Here is a 21,019-nt window from a genome sequence, read left to right on the forward strand (position 1 = left end):
TCATTTAGGAAATCTATAGAAACAAAAGGCTCAAAGTTTGTGCATTCGTACATTTTCCACTTGTGTTACATAGAAACATAAAATTTGTCGGCAGATAAGAACCATTCAGCCCAATCTACCTAATTAATTCACTGTACACTGTACTGACAACTACCACCTCTGCTGGAAGGTTATTCCAAGCACCCCCCCCGTAAAGTACTATTTCCTGATATTACGTTTAAACCTTTGGCCCTTTAATTTAAGAATGTTGTGGTAGTTTTTCTTCTTTTAAATATACTCTCCTCCTTTATCTTGTTGATCCCTTTATGTATTTAAATGTTTCTATCATATACCCCCTGTCATGCTATACGTGTTTAGCTATACATGTTTTGATCCCTTAACCTTTTCTGGTTTTGGCCCCTTAATCTTCCCTTTTAGGATCCTATACATTGCACTCAACAAATTTAGTCAACAAATTAAATAATTAAGAGTCATACATTTAACATGTTACATTATAGCCAGGGGAGGGCTGCTACCTTCTGGCTCAGAGGGCAAGTGGCCCCATTGGCTCTTTTCCCACCCCCCATAACACGTACACATTAGCACACATATTTACACACACAACTTACAAACTCACGCTAACACACATAACACACAGATACACTATGCTTAGACATACTGACTAGGTTATTATTTACGACACCCCACTCAACCCCCCCCTCTTATACCATCACTTGTTTTAAGTTGTAACCTCTATCATGTTGATTAGTATTGCTTCAGACCTGATGAAGGGAGGATAACTCTCGAAAGGTTGTCTTTTTAATATTATGTTAGTCCAATAAAAAAAGGTATCACCGCATACTCTGCAACACTCTATTTTTTGACATCGTGTCTACTGGACTAATACGGCTTCACCCTTTTACATTATATATATATATATATATATACTGCCTTACCCTCTCACACACCCCCTGTCAGCTTTCCTTCTGGCTGCTCAGCAGCCTTGTTTTTAATGCATGGTCATCTAACATTGTGTTCCTGCCTCCCTAGGCCGGTCAAAAATTGTTCACAAATGACTTGTCTGACCTGTTCTCCAAGCCAGCCCACCCCTGATTACAGGCATGTAGCCTGATATAAAGGAACAACATTAGATTTTTTCAAATCTAATTGCATTAAAAAGTCTGTATTTGCCTTGATGTACATGCAAAGGAGACGGCAATAATATATAACATACCGTAGTAGCATATGTTTTGTTTTAGCATATAATGACAATGGTAATGATTTTTACTTTTCTTGTTTGCTCTAGGATGCTTTGATGAATTTGCTTAAACGGTCCCAGGTACATTTTGTACACTGTCTGGTCCCAAGACTGGGGTTGGATGGTACAGAATGTAAAGTCATGCCACTGAGCAAAGGAGCAGCAGGAGACCCAATTAATGTTGCTATTGATGTCCCCAATGTAAGGAATCAGCTTGCGGGAGCCCAGCTATTAGATGCTATACGTCTCTGCAGGATAGGTAAGAGATTTGTACTTCATGGCTAGACAGAGCTGCGTTTAAAAGGTGGATATATTGCCTCTACAATGTGGGCTCTGCCTAGTTTTATTTTCATTCATGATTTTTCCAGGTTAAATGTGTTGTTCATATATATATATATTATATACATTATGACCACTGACATGCACCTCTCAGTGGGGGGTGGGATATATTAGGCAGCAATTGAACATTTCATATTTAAAGTTGATGATGTTAGAAGATGGGGAGGACCAGAGAGACTTTGACAAGGGCCAAATTGTGATGGCTTAGATGACTGGGTCAGAGCATCTCCAAAACTGTCCACTATCAAAAGTGGCCCAAGGAAGGAAAAGTGGTGAACTGGCGACAAGGTTATGAGTGGCCAGGCTCATTGATGCATGTGGGGGGTGTTTGAAAGCTTGCCCGTGGGCAAATTCAACCGATGAGCTACTGAAGCTCAAATTTCTGAAAAAAGTTAATGCTGGTTCTGATAGAAAGGTATCAAAAAACACAGTGCATCACAGTTTGTTGTGTATGGGGCTGCATAGCTGCAGGCCGGTCAGGGTGCCCATGTTGACCCCTGTCCACTGCCGAAAGCTCCTACAATGGGCATGTGAGCATAAGAACAGGACCACAGAGCAATGGAAAAAGTCTAATGAATCACATTTTCTTTTACATCATGTGGATGGCCAGGTGTGTGTGTGTGTACATACCTTACCAGGCACCAGTGGCACCAGGATGCATCCATGGAAGCCCCACCTTGCAATTGCATATCACATAGAAGGAGGTGGACTTTGCTTTCCTAATAGTCCTGGCTTATTTAGAGATGGTCAGAGAACCTAAATATTGTGCATAAGCCACTATAGGTAATGTGTGTCCTGGAAAACATGTTATCGTAGTGGAAGATGAAGTCCATTTTCTTCTAGATGAAGATGCTGCATTCCCTACCAGGAGGACTACCTGCACTCTTCCCATTTTGACCAAACTCTATCCACTTCTATCCACTTTCTGCCCGTACCCCATCCATTTTTCAAAATCATTCCAACAAACAGTTTTTAATCAATAGTTTCCAACTCCAATACGCAAGGACTGCAGCTTGAGGACACGCATCTCAATAAACCTTTAAACTAAATGTTTTCAGTGAAAGATACAAAGAGATCATGGCCTGTTGGTGGAAACTGCTGCTTTAAAAAATGCAACATTATCAACAAGGTACAAAAGGTGTAAATATATTAGGAAAGAAGTCAGTTGCAGAAGTCTGTGTGCAGTGTAAAAATAATTGAAAACACAGATTCAGCAGCACTTTTCAGCTGAGGTGGGATACATGGCTGCATGCTGCCTCAGAACATAATAATCAAACATTATTTCTAGACTTGGGCACCAGGGGGCTCTTTGTCTTCGTGCTCGTCTTCGTAAAAAAAAAAATCTTCGTGTTCCGCGAATATTCGCCCGTTCCTGTTTTCTCTTCGGGCGAATATTCGTTTTTTCTTCGTTTTTTCCGGTTAAGGGCTTAATACGGGGTTAACGCGTACCGCAGCAGCTCTGGCGCCAGTAGTTTAAATGTGCGTATCAGCAACTCTATTGGTCGCCAGCAGGGGGCCTCCTGCTGGTGACCAATGAGCTCACTACCATATATATAGATAATATATTCTCGGGCAGAATATTATGCTACTCAGTGTAAAACCAACAGTAAATAAATAACTGGATTTCAAGCATATGGAACAATGCTACTTAATGTAAAACCAACAGAGGGCAGCATTCTGTCCGAACATATATTAGCCATATGTGGCAGTGTGTTCATTTTCATTTATTAATTATTTAAATAAAATATAGTCCCATGATCCGCTGGTCTCCCCGCTGCAACAGTTAAATGTCCGCACTCGCGGACATTAATTCTGTCGAGCTTGCAAACTATTTTTTTCTATTTATTTGGGGGGTTTTTTGTATTAAACCATTACACGAAAGGATCATGGGAATATATTTTATTTGAATAAATGCAAATGAGCACACTGCCACATATGGCTAATATATGTTCGGACAGAATGCTGCCCTCTGTTGGTTTTACATTAAGTAGCATTGTTCCATATGCTGGAAATCCAGTTATTTATTATGCTACCTAATGTAAAAACAACAGAGGGCAGCATTCTGTCCGAACATATATGGCTAATATATGTTCGGACAGAATGCTGCCCTCTGTTGGTTTTACATTAAGTAGCATTGTTCCATATGCTTGAAAGAAATCCAAAGTTATTATGCAACTTAATGTAAAACCAACAGAGGGCAGCATTCTGTCTGAACATATATTAGCCATATGTGGCAGTGTGCTCATTTGCATTTATTCAAATAAAATACATTCCCATGATGCTTTCGTCTAACAGTTTAATACAAAAAACCCCCAAAATAAATAGAAAAAAAGAGTTTGCAAGTTCGACAGAATTAATGTCCGCGAGTGCGGACATTTAACTCTTGCAGTGGGGAGACCAGCGGATCATGGGGATATATTTTATTTAAATAATTAATAGATGAAAATGAACACACTGCCACATATGGCTAATATATCTTCGGACAGAATGCTGCCCTCTGTTGGTTTTACATTGAGTAGCATAATAACTTTGGATTTCAAGCATATGCTACTTAATGTAAAACCAACAGAGGGCAGCATTGTGTCCGAAGTTATAGTAAGTTATTTATGCTAAGTTAAATGTCCGTACCGGCGACTTTGTTGGTCGCTGGCACTGACATTTAACTGACACAGCGGGGAGACCACTGGTGTCCCTGCTGTGTCAGTTAAATGTCCGTACCAGCGACTTTGTTGGTCGCTGGCACGGACTTTTAACTGTTGCAGCAGGGTCCCAGGTTGCTTTATTTTTTTTTTCTGCCTAGCAACTAGTGGTAAGGGGCCGTGCGAGTGAGCCTATTGGTCGCTTGCACAGCCCTTTACCCTACGGATTTCTGCTCCCGTTATCCAACGCAGGGGTTAACGGGAGCGGAAATCAGGAGTTAAAAAGGCAGTGCGAGTGAGCCCTATTGGTAACCTGCAGGGTCTTCCTCTGGCATCAACCAATTGGTTGATGCCAGAGGAAGACCCTGCAGGTGACCAATAGGCTCACTCACACTGCCCTGTAACCCCTGACGACGAACCTGCTGATTTCCACTTCAGTCAACTTCCGCGATGCTGTGAAGATAAGATAAGTTAGATGGGGAAGGGACCAGGGAGAATAGTAGACGAAGGCGAAGATTCTTCGTGTGTGAGTCTTCGTCTTCGCCTACGTTTTACCAGCACTGTCTTCTCTTCTTCATGTCTTCGGAATGAACACGAAAACGCACTCTTCGTGTTCGTTTTCATGTTCGCCCGAAGACGAATGCACAAGTCTAATTATTACATATATTAGGAACAATTTATGTCAAAAAGCTATAGCATAATGAGAGTTTCTGCCACCTAATGTTTGTCTTTGTAAATTAGCCTCTGGGCACAATATATTTTTTATGTGCTACATTTACACATACAACTATATGCTATTATATACTATTTTTATGAACTTAGTTCAGAATAAATATTTATAGATATTGGGTTCTAGCTGTACACACAGAACAATCATCAAGGCGTATAGAAAAATGCTGCTAGGGCACCAAATATCTAATCAATATATAGGCGGTTTAATAGACTGTAAGCACATTGTTTTTGTTATTTTTCTAGTTTAGTTATTGTTCATTTTGTATTCTCCTTTCATTGTAATAGCATTATGGAATCTGCTGGTGCTTTATAAATATAATGTAATAACAAAGTAACATAAGATTAGCAGGAGTTAAAAACATTGGCTTTAATTTTCTACATAAATGGGGAAAACATAATAATGTTACTTTCAGTTTGTTTTAAATACTCTTTGGAAATGTATTTAATATGCAAGCATCCAACAAAATCATTACCTCCTAGGAGAGCAAAACTCATTTCTGAAACACTTCTAAAACCAAACAAAAGCCAATATTTATGCCGAAGAAAAAAGATTAATGAAATATTTTACAAATTCCACATATTCTATTGGCAAGAGGTAACGGCAGTGGTTGTGACATTATAGCTCATGAGACACAGCCAAACACAAGCTGTCTGAAGATGATAGTAGGGGTCAAGCAGGTGTCCCTCAGCTCTCCCATTCTATACCCCTTCCTTCTTTTGCCTTTGAAGATGTAATGGTTAGTTCGTATAAGAATATATTAATTAAAGGCTGGGGTGGACCAGCTGCCATTCGAGATTAATTATATGTCTTTCACTCTCAGGTTTTCAATAATTAAAATGTACGGTAGAAGCAATGGTGTCGCTCACAGGACTCGTATATATGTTTTTGATGAGCTATATCAAATCTTCACCTTGCACATTTAAAGAGACACTCCAGTGTCCTAGGCAGGATACTTAACAGAGAATGAATATTAAGGTACTTTGATGATATATCACATGGCAGAAGATCTGTTCGGCCAAACCTACTTCCTACATGGCAAATAGCCGGGCAACAGGGAAAGGGGCAAATGTATATTGGGGGATTCTGCACAATCCCTCAGTTTACAAAGATGGCACCATGAATTGGTGCTACTAAGCTACCGATGCATTAAAATACACTAAACACTAATGCAGTTATTGCATCAGTAGTGGTCACTTTCATTTATAGCTTTATTTTCTCTTATGTTTCCTCCTTTTGTATATCTTCTATTTTGTGTTGTTGGTATAATGTCCCTTTTGAAGTATACTTACCCTGACTATTACCCTTTTAACAAACGCTCTTACCCGGTTGGATTATTTTTGGTATTATTTGGGTATTTTGCTTTCTTTTTCCCCATCTATATTGAGTGGTCTTTCAAGATATTTTCCATTAGACAGAACTAAATTTAGAATTATGCCACTGTATTTTGTTAATTTTTTTTACTGCCACATAAGAGAACTCCAAAAATATCAATAGCAGTACATTTTCCCTGAATCTATGTGCTCATTAGATTCCTGTAACTTTGAAGATAGCATGAACTGGGTAAGATGTACTTGCTTAAAAAAATATCACATTTCGTACCAAAATATTTTTTCATGAAACTGATGTGTCTTTATCTCCTGAGAGTGTTTTTTTTAACAAGTTAGTAAATAGTTTTGGTAATGTTTTACATAATACATGAAAACTTTTTGGGAACTTTTTCCCCCGTTTTCAGTGGCACCAGATAATACACCTAAGTTAAATCACAGAGTAGCCTCTCTCACAGACCCTAAGCAGCTCGCAGTAGGGTAGGGACAGTAAATCCAACAAATGTTCCTTGTGGATTATTAAACTTATTATTAAGTTACTATTACCTGTGGTACAAAGGGTTATAAAAATTGTTCAGAGTGGAATAACAGCAGACTTATGGAAGAAATGTAGGAAATTATTTATTGTTAGGGCACTATGGGGGTGGTGAAAAGGCTGAGGTACGAGGACTGAGCGCCCATTACTGAATGGGCCAGGGGACATGACAACCCAATAGTGTATATGTACGGACGAGTAAGCTTATAGCGCTCGTGGTCCTATATTTATATATGTATTTATTTACTGGGCCATGTGGGCCATGTGATTTGGCATCCTGTTATCCATGTTTAATAGTTCCCTGATCACAAAACCATGAGCTGAACGGGGTAACCACCTGCTTGGTTCACCCTACAGGTCTCTACTGTTTTTATGAAGTCTGTGCTAGACTGTCCAGTAATTTTAATACTTTATATTTAAATTTGAATCTAATTAACATGAATATTTTAATTTGTTCATGCTTGTTTGCCTTTAGGGCTTAGAAATCTGCCAGCATGGACCCCCTGCTTCTGCAGCAGACAACATTAAACCCGAACCCAGTGTCAGTCAGGAGTATTTCACTGTATTTAGAACAGACGGATTTTCTATACTTTTGTTCTCGCTGACTTGCTGTTGTGACATATAGAATAATTTATTTATCAAAGCTAATCTAGGACATTCAGCTGTCAAAAAGAAAACTGACAATATTGCAGAGAAAATGTTTAAAACGTAAATAATGTTATATGTTTGACATTAAGATAAAAAAAAGTAGCATGTTTTCTTCAGATTTGTCAGGATAAATACAACCTTTAATTGTGAAATGTGTGCCAGATCTGCTTCCAATGATACTGAGAAACAAAACAAGCTCATCAAAAATAAATAAAAGTTAACCAGTGATTATCATAAATTTTATATAACTGTATTTAAAATCCTAAAATCCCACAACACTCACGAGAACTGACGGAATACCCACTGTAAGAAAAATCTATATTAGATTTGTAACATTTGTATATGTGTGAATATATGTTGATGTCCATCCACAAAAATGGGTTTAAATTGAAACAGATATTACAAATACTAGTTGCAACATACACCGGTTGGGCACTAGCAATATATGGAAATTTTAACCTAATGTGATCAGATTTGTGTAAGATTCAGAGACTTTTTATGCAGTTATGTGGATACAGTGTAAGTAACTATGCTAAAACCATGCTTGATATGTATGCACATTTGTGTAATTTTTTGTGAATACTATTATTTGTGTGTTTTTAATAAAATATATAAAATGTAAAATTTTATATATATATATATATATATATATTCATAGTAACCACGTATATTTTTCATATATGGTAACTTTGAAATAGAATTTATCTCGTACAACTTCAGGAAATGTTTCTAGGGACCGAAGGTGACTGCTCCCTGGAAATGGAGATATCCAGTCAGTCGACATTAACCTAGTAAAACATAACATGGAAATATACAGTCTGGAATGGGATATGAGGTGGCAAAGACTATTGCTATTGCTGGTACCAGGGCCGGCCCGACAATGGAGCCAAGTGGGGCAACCGCTCCAGGCGGCACTTTTAAAAAAAAAAAGCGAAAGAGAGAGAAAGGGGCGCCGAGTGGTTTTCGCTTACCAAGCTGTCAGTACCCGCTCGGCGCCCCTCTCTCTCTCCTCTGCGGCGAGTCTTCCTGTTCGGTCTCGGTGCCGGCTTGTAATGCTGAGTGCCGGAAGATTTCCGGCGCTCAGCATTACAAGCCGGCACTGAGACCGAACAGGGAGACTCGCCGCAGGACTGCTGAAAGGTAAGTACAAGGGGGGGGGCACGGAGAGAGAGGAAGGGTAGATAATGGGGGGGGGCGGCAGGGACGGAGGGAGAGGAAGGGTAGATAAGGGGGGGGCGGCATTTTAAAATTCGCCCCAGGCGGCATTTTGCCTTGGGCTGGCTCTGGCTGGTACGTTAGATAATGGAAGATATGTGCCTTATTCTGGAAATAGTGCTACTCGGATTTATTTGATGAATGCGGCTATTGGCAACCAAGTCATGCAGCAGTGCGCAATTTTGTAATATATATATATATTTATTTGTGAAACAAATAAATGGATGCAAGCGTTTATTAGTAATGATCATTGTAGTCTATATAATAATATTTTTACATGGTTGATTTTACATCAGTTCGTGCCAACTCAAAGGAAAAATTAACTAAACTGCTATTAAATAAAAGAGAAAGGCTGGCCTTTCCTTCAGTCACATTTCATTATATAGAGAAAGTTAAATGATCCTTTTTCTGTTGGTGTGAATTAGTCAATATTAGTTTGCATAGAGCTCGTTAACCTTTTGTTTAATTGTAATGTGTAATTGATTTCTTGCAGAATCATATTAACGTTAATTTTATTAGTGCCGTAAATACCTGAAGTTACCATTCTTGAAGACATATAGTATAAATTGACAGGCTTGACCTAACTAGAGACCGTTTTATTTGATAGTAGTGTCCGAGTGTAGAGACATATCAAAATATTACTTAACTGATCCCATTCTCTCATTTGAGTCAATAGAAATGAAGCTGTTGAAATCCCAACTGCTTCACAGTCATAGACGGAATAAAAACCACTCAATGAATGCAATTCAGAAAGTTAATGTGTAGGTTACTTGAAAGTGATCTTGCTGATATCATACAGAGTCATTGCCGCTGTGAAGGCAGTGAGTTGAAATGCTCAACTCCAATGCATTTGGGTACCTAAAAATATTTTTCCAAGGCCTAGTGCCCTTAATTTAAAACACACAGAGCTTCCACAATATGAGAATGCTCATCATCTATATAATCTGTTATTTTATATAGATATTATTTATAGATATTTTTGTATTTATCATATCATGTGCAGAATTCCCTCTTCTACTAAGCCTATCCTTCAAGAAGACCCTATATGGATGGGTCTTCTTGAAGGATATATCAGTGTATCCAGTGTAAAATACATGTATTCTATAAAGCTGGTGATAATATAGGTATATATGTGTATGTATGTTTTTTGATATTCTATCATTCTAATAAACCAAAATCTATAAAACAATTTACACATTTCTAAGTGTCCATAATATACTGTAAGTGTTATTTTAGTTTCAGAGTCTCTGTTACCCAGTTGACTCTACTATTCCTTTGTCCTTGCCGCTTTATTTTAGTTCTTGAACCACCTAGTTAGTAATTGCTACATTGCATCCTTGACTTAAGGTTTCATAGACTAGACCTTGATAGAAGAGTTTTCTCTATATGAAAAGAGATTTCTTTCTATAATATCCAAAATGAGATTTTTCTGAATTTGAAATTCAAGTTTTCAACATTTTCCATCAGACGGAGAGTGCTATCTTTATTTTTCCACCTCTTCTTTGACCAAAGAACATGAAGTTTGCCAAACAAAATATACCCCATTAGTTCCGAAATGCACATAGAGTTGTTTTATTTAACAAACGGTGACCCATGTTTCATACTGCATATATATTTTTTTTTACCATAGGTATTCTGGTTGTTTTGGGAGGTTGAGGTGTGTGTATTCTACACTAGTATTTAATAAATTCTCCCAGCCTTATCCACAACACTTGTAATTATTTTGTAATGTGCTATATCAATATCCCATCACCTGGCTGGCAGTGTCTGTTTGCAGTTGTAGTCCATGGACTTGCTCTTCCTTTGCACATCGGAGAACTGTGTACTGGTCCCCATAATCTTCACAGAGTTATGTTAAGTGTCTCCTGGCTCCTCACTGGGGAAAAAACATTTTTAAGACAAATAACTGTATATTTCCCAGGAAAATGAATTTCTAAGAACTATACTCCTACAGAAAATGTATTCATGTGTTGAAGGATTTTTAGAATAAGAAAAAGAAACCCTATAGCCAAGATAACGTAACATGCACATCCTCAGTCCAAATCCTATTTTGGAATTTAGCAACGCCCTTGACTATCGCCCTATAAGTCTAAAAAAATGTGTATACTGCCAGGTTCTGTACTGGCAAGTTTCAGGTGATATCAGTAAATGTTTCAGAGGTGTACTTTTTATATCAGCTCATAGCAGCACCATAAGCACGGCTGTACTTTCGATGGATATCGGTTATCACTATTTTAAACATTGTGTCATCTTGCTTTTGTTTTATATTCATGCTATGTATTTATCCATGCCTTATTGAATATACTCTCATTCTTGCTTGAGGTCTGAATATTATACCCCAAGTTATACTTCAATGAATTAAACAATGAATAAGTAAACACCCTCATCCCAAAAAGTGTCTAAGCTCTGAATATATGTTCCTGTTTATAATAATTAGTTTGTAATGAGTATTTTATATTATAATCGATACAATTGATTCTTATTCGTTATTTGTCTGTTGAATATGTTTTCTTTTGCTATGAGTATTTATATTGTAATTGAAAATATCATGATGTAAAGGGCCATTTTTAATCAATAACGTTGTTTATCGTCTCACCTCTGTCAAATTTGAAAGGGTATATTTTCACATTGTCATTGTGAAGCCTTTGGGAAATCATAGGTTCTGGCAGCAAGTGGCCAAGCAGGGGATTCCATAAAGTAATAAGAATGACTGCACATGTTGCTATTGATTTTAATGTTTCACGGAAAGTATGAAGTTATAATTCTTCAAGTGAAAATGCATTTTACAGTATGTTTTTGTCCCATTGTTGATATCGTCAGGTGTTCAAGTTACAAACCAGCTACCAGTTTATTGCCTACATCCGTTTGAGTACACAATACAACGATCTGACTCCAGAAGTGTTAACTCGTCTCCATTTCCTCTTCTTCTACACGATAACACTGTATATTATATTCTAGAAAAATAAATATTAACTATATTATAATCATATTATATTCATTGATGTTGAACAAAAATGTAATGTTTTTTTTCTTTTAAACTGTGTTTTTCCACAGGTTATGCTGACAGGATTGGCCTAACTGAATTCCGACTTCGCTTTCAAGTACTGGCATTACCGGTCATGAAGAAATATATTTCCACCTACGAGCCTGTGGATGAGAGAAAGGTATGGTAAATAATTGAAAACATGAAGTAGTTTGTAGTTGATGTTCAAGTGGAGGGCTATTTCAACTAAAGTAGAAGTCCCTTTAGTTATTTAGTTTATTTTAACGTTAAATTCAGTACTGTACATATTAACGTAAATTAGCACAGGATTTGATTTTGTTTCAATAAACTCCCTTTATCTACAGACCTGGAGGCTGCCTTTGTAGACAGTCGTGATGATACACTGAGCTCATTTTTTTTATAGAAGAGATAATAAAGCTCTGCTTTCTTAATGTAGTTCTTTTATGCTTCTGGGTCATTAAGACTGAGATGTTCTACGGTTTACCACAAGACAATATGGTAAGGAGTTGGTGTCTCTTGTATACTGGACAGCAGAGCTACAACACATTCACATGCAGCTGTCCAAAAACATTTTGTAATGTAAAAAGTAGAATTATTTTAAAATGCGAAGAAGCTCAACAGCCACTACAATGGTTTAGAAAGGCTAAGAGGAGAAGTCTGATCTTGGCAGGAGGAGTTTTTTGAGATAGACTGTGGGACCTGCATTTTGTGTTTTGATGTGCCTGCTTACCTTTGCCATCCCATGAGTAGCCCCATTGTTTTTGGGCATTAAATCTGTTTTTGCTATACATACTATGTTGGGCTCTCCTTCTTACAGGATAATGATGATATTTGAATGGTTGGCTGGGTTACCTATTGACAGGGCCGGCCTTTGGGGTGCGCGACCGCACAGGGCGCCACACTCCAGGGGGCGCCGCCGCCACCGTAGCGTACCGCTGCCGCCAGCAGCGTACCTAGCGGCGGGGGGGGGCGAGCGGCACCCGGTGCTGCTCATCAGGGGGGCACCCGGCACCCCTCCAGAGACGGACAGTAATGTCCGCCGCTGGAGGAGCAGGCTCGCAAGGGAGCGGTATCGGAGGTCTTTAACAGACCTCCGGCTCCCTTGAGTGATTTTAAGCCGGTTCAAGGATCTCCCTTGAACCCGGCTTAACATCACTCAAGGGAGCCGGAGGTCTGTTAAAGACCTCCGATACCGCTCCCTTGTGATCCGCGCGGCAACAGCTGCTGTGCGCCGGGGTTTGTTGTCAGATCCCGGCGCACAGCACTGAAGCCGCGCCCACCGCTGTCCGTGCCCTCTGAACCGGAAGAAGACAGAAGAACTGAAGAAGAAGAACGAAGAGGAGGAAAAGGAGCTGTAAGGAGAAAAGAGGAAAGGTAGGAAAGCATTCAGTGAGAGTGGATTGGTATGTGTGTGGATTAGTGTATATGTGTGGATTGGTATATATGTGGATTGGTATACATGTGGATTGGTATACGTCTGGATTGGTATATATGTGTGGATTGGTATATATGTGTGGATTGGTATACATGTGTGGATTGGTAAGTGTGGATTGGTATATATGTGTGGATTAGTGTATACGTGTGGATTGGTATACGTGTGGATTGGCATACGTGTGGATTGGTATGCGTGTAGAGTGATGGGTGTTATGCTGTACCATTTCCAATGTCTTTTTCATGATCTAATTATGCTCTAAAAGTACATCATAACTCCCATCACTCTATACTGTTCCATACAGTGGCAGAGCTGGGAGGCAGAGGCTTTGCACCCCCACCGCAGGACTCCTGAAAGGTAAGTGAACTTCAAAGAGGGAAAGGGTAGATAGTTAGGAGGCCGTATATAGGGAGAAGGGAGTGAGACAGGGGAAAGGGGGTAGATAGGGAGAAGGGAGTGAGAAGGGGTAGATACGGCAGAAGAGAGTGAGAAGGGGTAGATAGGGCAATCATACTCCTATCATGCCAAGTCTGCGAGTAAATCCTGGAATCTGGGTATGCCTGGGCATGATAGGAATGTGATTGCTGTTAATCATATATATATATGATATATATAGACTTGAAAACCGAAGTTGTTTGTGTGGTTATTTGGAAAGTCCCTGGAGTGCCGGTAACTATTTTTGGACTTTATATATATATATATATATATAATATTATTTAATTGTTTTCTCCTATTTTGGTGTGTTACTTACTTTAAATAAAAGTGTTAGATTTTTTATGGCGTTGGGGGGGTCATATTCGGTTTTGGCCAGGTAAATGCTGCACTTTCGGTTTCAGTCCAGAATTCGTTTCGGTGCATCCCTACTACTAAGCCAGACAATTAAGTGGTAGGCCTAGACCACATCAATGTTTGGCGTAGTATATAGTGATTGGGGTTTTGTTACAAGTTTTTATTCCTTTCTTTTTTTGGGATGGGGGGGCGCCAGAGGAGTAGTCCGCACAGGGCGCCAGAACACCTAAGGCCGGCTCTGCCTATTGATATAGAACTCTGCTGCTTATATATCTATATCTATCTCTATCTATCTATCTATATATATATATAAATATATATAATATCTGATTACATTTATTTCTCTATTTAAGTGACCATTCAATCACCTGTATTTTTGTCCCATAGCCTTCTTCTTTTTGGCTGTGGGTGTTTATTTAAGTGAGAGTTTTTAACTACTTCACTGCCTGCTTTATGTAAAATTGGCCAACACAATATTTTTAAAACTCATTTCAATATGATACTACTGATAAAATATTGTTATTATAAGAATCATTCTCATTATGGCCTTATATTGAGGCAGACAACAAATGACATATCACAGGACTATATGTTAGCAGATCAATAGAACTTGTAAAACAACTTGTAAAACAGGTACACGTAGTTAGTAACCATTTGTAGCAAATGTGCTTCCTATAAATGTAGTGCTTGACAGGCAATACAGCCCTGAAAGAGAAACAGCAAGGACCACACACAGTCCAGGCAGATTGGGATTTGAGGCATCAAGGTACCTAACAAACTCCTGACTTTATTAAAATCATGTTTTATAAAACCCACCGTAGCTAAGGGGCATTTGTGACTCACCATAGGTCAGTCATGAAGGACTTTTTGCAGTCCCTCTACAAATCCTATTCTTTTAAAACCCTATGGACATAATAAAAAATGTAATCTAATGAGTGGATGAATCAATACTGATTCAATTCTATAAAGGAAATATGACAAGATGTTTTGGCGGTGGGAAATATGCCCCCCCCATGAATTTGACCCCCACAGCTAAAATGTTTTACTCTTTCATTAATTGATTCAGGATCTAGTCATTCATTAGTTGATTACATGCAGGCTGAGTGATCAATTTTATATTTTATGCAAATCTGAGGCTAGGTGGGGAAAACGTAAGGGCTGTATCTTTGTTCTTCTTCACAACTCTTGTTCCAGGAAGAAATACTTATTCAAACCCAGGGAGTGTCAGATCTGTACTCTCACTAGTGTTCATTAGCTGTTTCAAAACAAGTACGCTTGTAGAGTGATCAGTATACACCTCATTTGGCAAAAATAAGCATATGAAGAGATTCCAGTGATGTTATTATGATCTTATCAGGTGTTCTCACAATGAAGATCCCTGGGCTAGAAGATACCTCGAGAGAGTCTCTAGTCATGTTGCAATGCTCTCTGATGAGAGTCGTGAGAAAAAGTTGAAACAAGTAAAATAAACAATACATTTTAAAACACCCCCGTCAATAATTGATGTTTCCTTTATGATTCTTAACCCCTTAAGGACAATGGGCGGTCCCTAAACCCATTGAAAACAATGCATTTTGAGCCCGTACATGTACGGGCTGTCATTAAAGGGTTAAGGACATTCTTAAGCAAAATTACAAAGGCTGTAAGAAAAGTGACGATTCATTTTTTTGTCCCATGCGTTATGAAACGTTGGTCAAGAAATAGCTGCATGAAAATGTTGCCATGACCCTTGCGAAATTCCCTAGGTTGCTGTGCTTTCAAAAATAGATACTTTCGCGGAATGCTTTTGCAACGTGTGAATCCTATTACAGCCTATTATAGTCCCAGCATACCAGATATGAAAGTCACACAAACTGATATTTGTCTGTAAATACTAAGCGTGGGTGTTAGCAAATGTAAAACCTTTTCATTTGCTGTGTACAATTTAAAATAGGTAGAAATTATTTTGAAAAATTGGACCAATTTTTACATTATTTTTGTACTAAATTGCTTATATAAGTTTGGACGTGTACTTTAAAAGAGAAAAGGAATATATATTGTTGGCAAGGGAGGTGTGAAAATACTGACAACACTCATCCTCAAGTGTGAAAATGCCTTCATCCTTAAGGGGTTACGTGCAGAATGCTACACTCGGTTAGGATTGCTCTTTAACGAATTAACCTTGCAGGGATCTATTCACTAAACTGCAGGTTGCCCCCAAAAATGTGAAATTCAGTGGGTAAACTTCCTTAGTAAAATTTAACAATATTACCTGTAGCAAAGTCATCCCATCCAACCGGAGAACAGATGCATGAATAAGAGATCCAGTGTTTCATCACATCTCATGTGTAATTTATTCTTTAAATAACCCCTTTTGAGTTAAGGGTTTATCTAGTAGCCATGTTTCATCCTCATACCAGGTACACATGATATATTATGAAATATTAGCACCAACAGAAATGCACAAAACAACTGCAGAGCTAATTTATGGTTTCATTATAGTTTATAGTTGTTGTTTTTTTTATTGCATTATTGTTATCTTTTTACAGAATAATTCTGTATATTATTATTGTTTTTTAATCTTTTCATCGTGAATGTAATTTATATGCAAAGACCCTGGTGAGAAACAAAGCAGATGGAAAGACTATTCATTGATTCGGGTGAATAATTTAAACAAAAGGTAGAAGGAAGTACAGTTTCTTCTGAAAGGAGAGTTTTAACATTCAGTTTCCTGTAGCTATGCGTAAAATAAATCCGAGTGCTGGGATTTAATGTTCAGTGTGGAATATCCTCGCTTTTTGACACAAATAATTAAATATATATTTATATATTATAACTTATAGACATCATTGCCAGTGTGTTCAGTGATATAACTGCTTCTAATATTTCTAACTTCACTCTGGATATATGAGTCTATGATAATATCTCTCCATGGGATACGTAATGGCCTAAAAGTAACTCTAATTTAGTAGCGCTGCAGAAATATGGTAGAAATCATTCTTTTAATACCGTATTTGCTCGATTATAAGACGACCCTGATTATAAGACGACCCCCCAAATCTTAATATTAATTTAGGAAAAAAAGAAAAAGCCTGAATATAAGACGACCCTATAGGAAAAAAGTTTTACCAGTAAATGTTAATTCATTTAAACACTTTTTTTAATAAAAGCTATGCTTGAGAAAAATATTTTGGTTTTATTTCCTTCTATTTTCCAACCTGTCCCCCAGTTATGCACATCTGCCCCAGAAGTGCCTTATACCCCCTATATGCCACTGTGCCCCATGATATGCCTTTTAACCCTCTAAATGCCACAGTGCCCCATAATATGCCTTTTAACCCTATATGCCACTGTGCCCCATGATATGCCTTTTAACCCTATATGCCACTCTGGCACTTAGAGGGTTAAAAGGCATATTATGGGGAAGAGTGGCATATAGGGAGGTTTAAGGCATTTCAGGAGGCAGAGTGGCATTAAAGGGGTTAAAAGGCATTTCACAGAGCACTCTGCCTCCAGAAATGCCTCAAACCCACATTTAACACTCCCCCTCCCTCCTCCAAACTTACCGGTGCTTCTGAGTTGGGGGGGGCGCATAACACAGGAGGGTCCAGGTCCCCTGCATCTGAGCCCCAGGTGCTTAGTCCGGGCAGCATGTAGAGCTCCACGCGAATCGCGTAGAGCTCTAAGCACCGGGGACTCAGAAGCACCGGTACGTTGGAGGGGGCATAACACAGGAGGATGCAGGTCCCCTGCATCCTCCTGTGTTATGCCCCCCCCCCAACTTACCGGTGCTTCTGAGTCCCCGGTGCTTAGTCCGGGCAGCGTTTAGAGCTCTACGCGATTGTATCGTGTAGAGCGTAGAGCTCTACACGATACAATCGCGTAGAGCTCTACACGCAGCCCGGACTAAGCACCGGGGACTCAGATGCACCGGTAAGTTGGGTCGGGGGTTAACACAGGAGGATCCAGGTCCCCTGCATCTGGGTCCCCAGTGCTTAGTCCGGGAAGCGTGTAGAGCTCTACGCGATTGTATCGCGTAGAGCTCTACACGCAGCCCGGACTAAGCACCGGGGACTCAGAAGCACCGGTAAATTGGGGGGGGGGGATTAACACAGGAGGATCCAGGTCCTCTGCATCGCTGCGGGGGATCTGGATCTTAGTCTCATAATCAGACCTATTTGAGGTCTGATTATAAGACGACCCTGATTATAAGACGAGGGGTATTTTTCAGAGCATTTGCTCTGGAAAAAACCTCGTCTTATAATCGAGCAAATACGGTAGTCAAAGTGATGCATCTATAGAGGACAGTAACCTCCACTAATTTTTCAAATATAGATATAAAGTTGGCCATAATGTTGGGCGAAATTGGTTTTCTTACCGTAAGCCTACCCTCTATTTTATTGTGTTACAGATTCCACGGAACATATTCTTTTTGAGACATGTTGGTGATCTCTTATGTTAAAATCAAATTTACCGTTTTGGAGGATGCCTTTTTTTAAACACGGTTCTATTTCACAAAATGAGAAATTTAAAATGACATTAAATAACATTAAAATTTGAACCAAGGGTGCATTCTCAGTCAAGGGTGAAGTCTCATTAAGCACCTTCCGTGAGTCAACATATCTGAGTGAGGGGTCTCTTAAAGGCAAGGGTTTTTATTTACTGGGCAGAGTAAACCCAAGGGATAATAACAACAGGAGTTTCATTCTTTAGATGATTTACTTGGTGTTACACTTTTCAGATCAGAGCAGACAGTGTCCGTACTCATTCTCATTTTACTCCTATATTGTAAAAACTGTTGTTGAATCATCAGTCTTAGCTGAAGTGTCTGTGTTTTGGCTAGTTTAAATAGCATTCATTAGTAAGTAAGGAATGATAACCAATACTTTTCCACAGTTTTCTGCTATTCAAAAAATGGAAGAAGAACAAAGAAGCCTGTGTTAAAAAAAAAATCAATTTGAGTAAGCTACTAAATATTCAACACTTATTAAAGCCACTTCGGAGATGAATAATGCATTTTACAAGCCACATTGGACAAGGCTGTCAATACAAGTGTGTAGCTTCATTTAGAACTATAGGCTTTTAATAAGGTGTTTTCTTTCCCACACTTTGTAAAGGTCAATATTGTTATCACATGCTATCACAAGACAACATGGCAAAATGTGAAACGGAAGATACACAGGCACTTTTTTCAATATAGATACTTCACAAACCTCCTGATCAAATTCTGCATTATCATTAAAAAGCGATACGGAACAGTTTCCTTACCATCTATTTGGATAAGAAGACCTTACATTTTCTTTGTTTATCTCTAGCGAGATATGATGAATTGTGAGAACTGTGAAGAATTATAGCATTTGGCTAAATGTTAGACCTGTTCTTCGCCATGTAGTGGATTTATCAGGACACATCATTAAAAATGTCATCCCGTGGCCTCTTCATGTCTTTAAAATGCCAGCAGTCATATTATCTTGTGTTATAGCAGAAAATGAATAGAAGTCCTCAGATGGTAGATATGATATGGGTTCCGTGCAATTACTCACAGTAATTCCTGATACAGCTTTGCAGACTTCAAGCAGATGTTAATGTGCATGCACGTTTTTAGGGTATGGAAATGCTGTCATCTGACATTAAATGTCCATGGTGGTGCGTGCCAGCATTCAGACTATGCTCTTACCTTGCAATGCCTGTAGCCCATCTCCTCGTGAATGATATTTACCAGTAGAGGTGACTGCATTGGATATATAATGTGTTTAAAGCCCATGTCTGTTATGGGAAGCTTCACATTTGGAAGACTATAAGAATACGTGAGGAAACACTACAATGTTTAAATTGAATGAATGCAAAATGTCTGGATGTAGTGTCTGCAGAATGCATTTGAGGATTATCCAGTGAGGAGCCTAACAATATCTAGTGTTTGCCAACATAGGCAACTTAATTAAATGGCAGTAGTCAGCTATTGGCATTTCATATGCCCCCTAAAATGTTGGCCAACGAGAAATCAAAGTAAAAAAACTTATTTCTCCTGCAGGGAGGGTTGTACACAGTTCCATTTTAGATATCTGTATCTATTTAAAAAGAAGTCACTGTCTTTTGGAAACAGCCATTTCAAATTTTTTCATACCTATTAGATGCATACATGTGTGTAACTGTCCTTTTTGGATCCAAAGCCATTTTCCCCTTCATAATCACTGTCCTTTGCAAAATGTTTCAGACAGAGAGTACTGTGTTCCAGGTGGGCTGACACTCAAAGACCATACATAGACATGCAATGAGGGGAACATGGGCAAGAAAATAAAAGTAGATAGTGATCCTTCAAAAATGACAGGGTTTCGATTAAACTCTCGTTGTTTCCTTTAAACATATGGCTTGGATCCCTTTAGGCTGAAATACTTTTGTTTTCCATAGAAAGACTGAAGGGAGAGTGATTGATTAGTTTATAGCGTTCTTGGTGGCGAACACCTTATAAGGAGGGTGAAACCTCTTACCTTTCTCAATGACAGTTGTATATCATGGCATCTAGTCAGAGAAACGACGATACATTTGGTTTAAAAAAGTATGTGTCGTCTGGAGCTATGTAGGCTGTCCCCATAGACAAAAAACAGAGTCTGTTTAAATATTCGTTTGTCATGGACGAGCTAATAGCTCCAAGTGCACATACCAAAAACACATTTAGAAACATAAAATGTGTCGGTAGATAAGAACCAATCAGCCCATCTGGCCTGCCCAATACTTGATTATGCTTAACACATGCTTTAAAGATAATTCCTGTTTAAGTCATTTGACTTAATCATCACTAAGATGCACACTGAACATTAGTGAGACATAATGTTGGCTGCAATATGATTCAGCAAAGCAATATTTTACAAGACCTTGGATAATGATTAGCAGAGGTACATTTGTGATGTGACTGTAAAATATGGTTTATCTGCCCTTGAGTGCACCTCTGCCTTAGGAAAGTTATTCCTCTATCACATGGATTTATGGCATGATGGAAATCAATTTCTTTTACTTTGTCATGATGGCTCCTTGCAGCATTGTGCCGTTTTTAGCTGATTTTGAAATAGTATGTTAACAATGCATGTCCACCCCTCTGGCACTCACAAAGTTATTCCTACAGTCTCAAGTTTGGCGTCATGCATTC

General features: G+C 38.7%; 1 protein-coding gene across 1 annotated transcript in view; it reads left to right on the forward strand.

The window, feature by feature from the left end:
- Positions 1 to 21,019, forward strand: part of LOC149290215 (unconventional myosin-XVIIIb-like) — a 219,670-nt gene that overhangs the window by 73,917 nt on the left and 124,734 nt on the right. The window contains exons 20-21 of the mRNA XM_089489442.1: positions 1,286 to 1,496; positions 11,726 to 11,835. Of these exons, the coding sequence (XP_089345568.1) occupies positions 1,286 to 1,496; positions 11,726 to 11,835 (321 nt within the window). The remainder of the gene's footprint in view (positions 1 to 1,285; positions 1,497 to 11,725; positions 11,836 to 21,019) is intronic.

Source organism: Sceloporus occidentalis, unplaced genomic scaffold (genome assembly GCF_023333645.1).
Source record: "Sceloporus occidentalis isolate IW3139 unplaced genomic scaffold, rSceOcc1.0.p SCAF_40, whole genome shotgun sequence".
Classification (NCBI taxonomy): domain Eukaryota; kingdom Metazoa; phylum Chordata; class Lepidosauria; order Squamata; family Phrynosomatidae; genus Sceloporus; species Sceloporus occidentalis.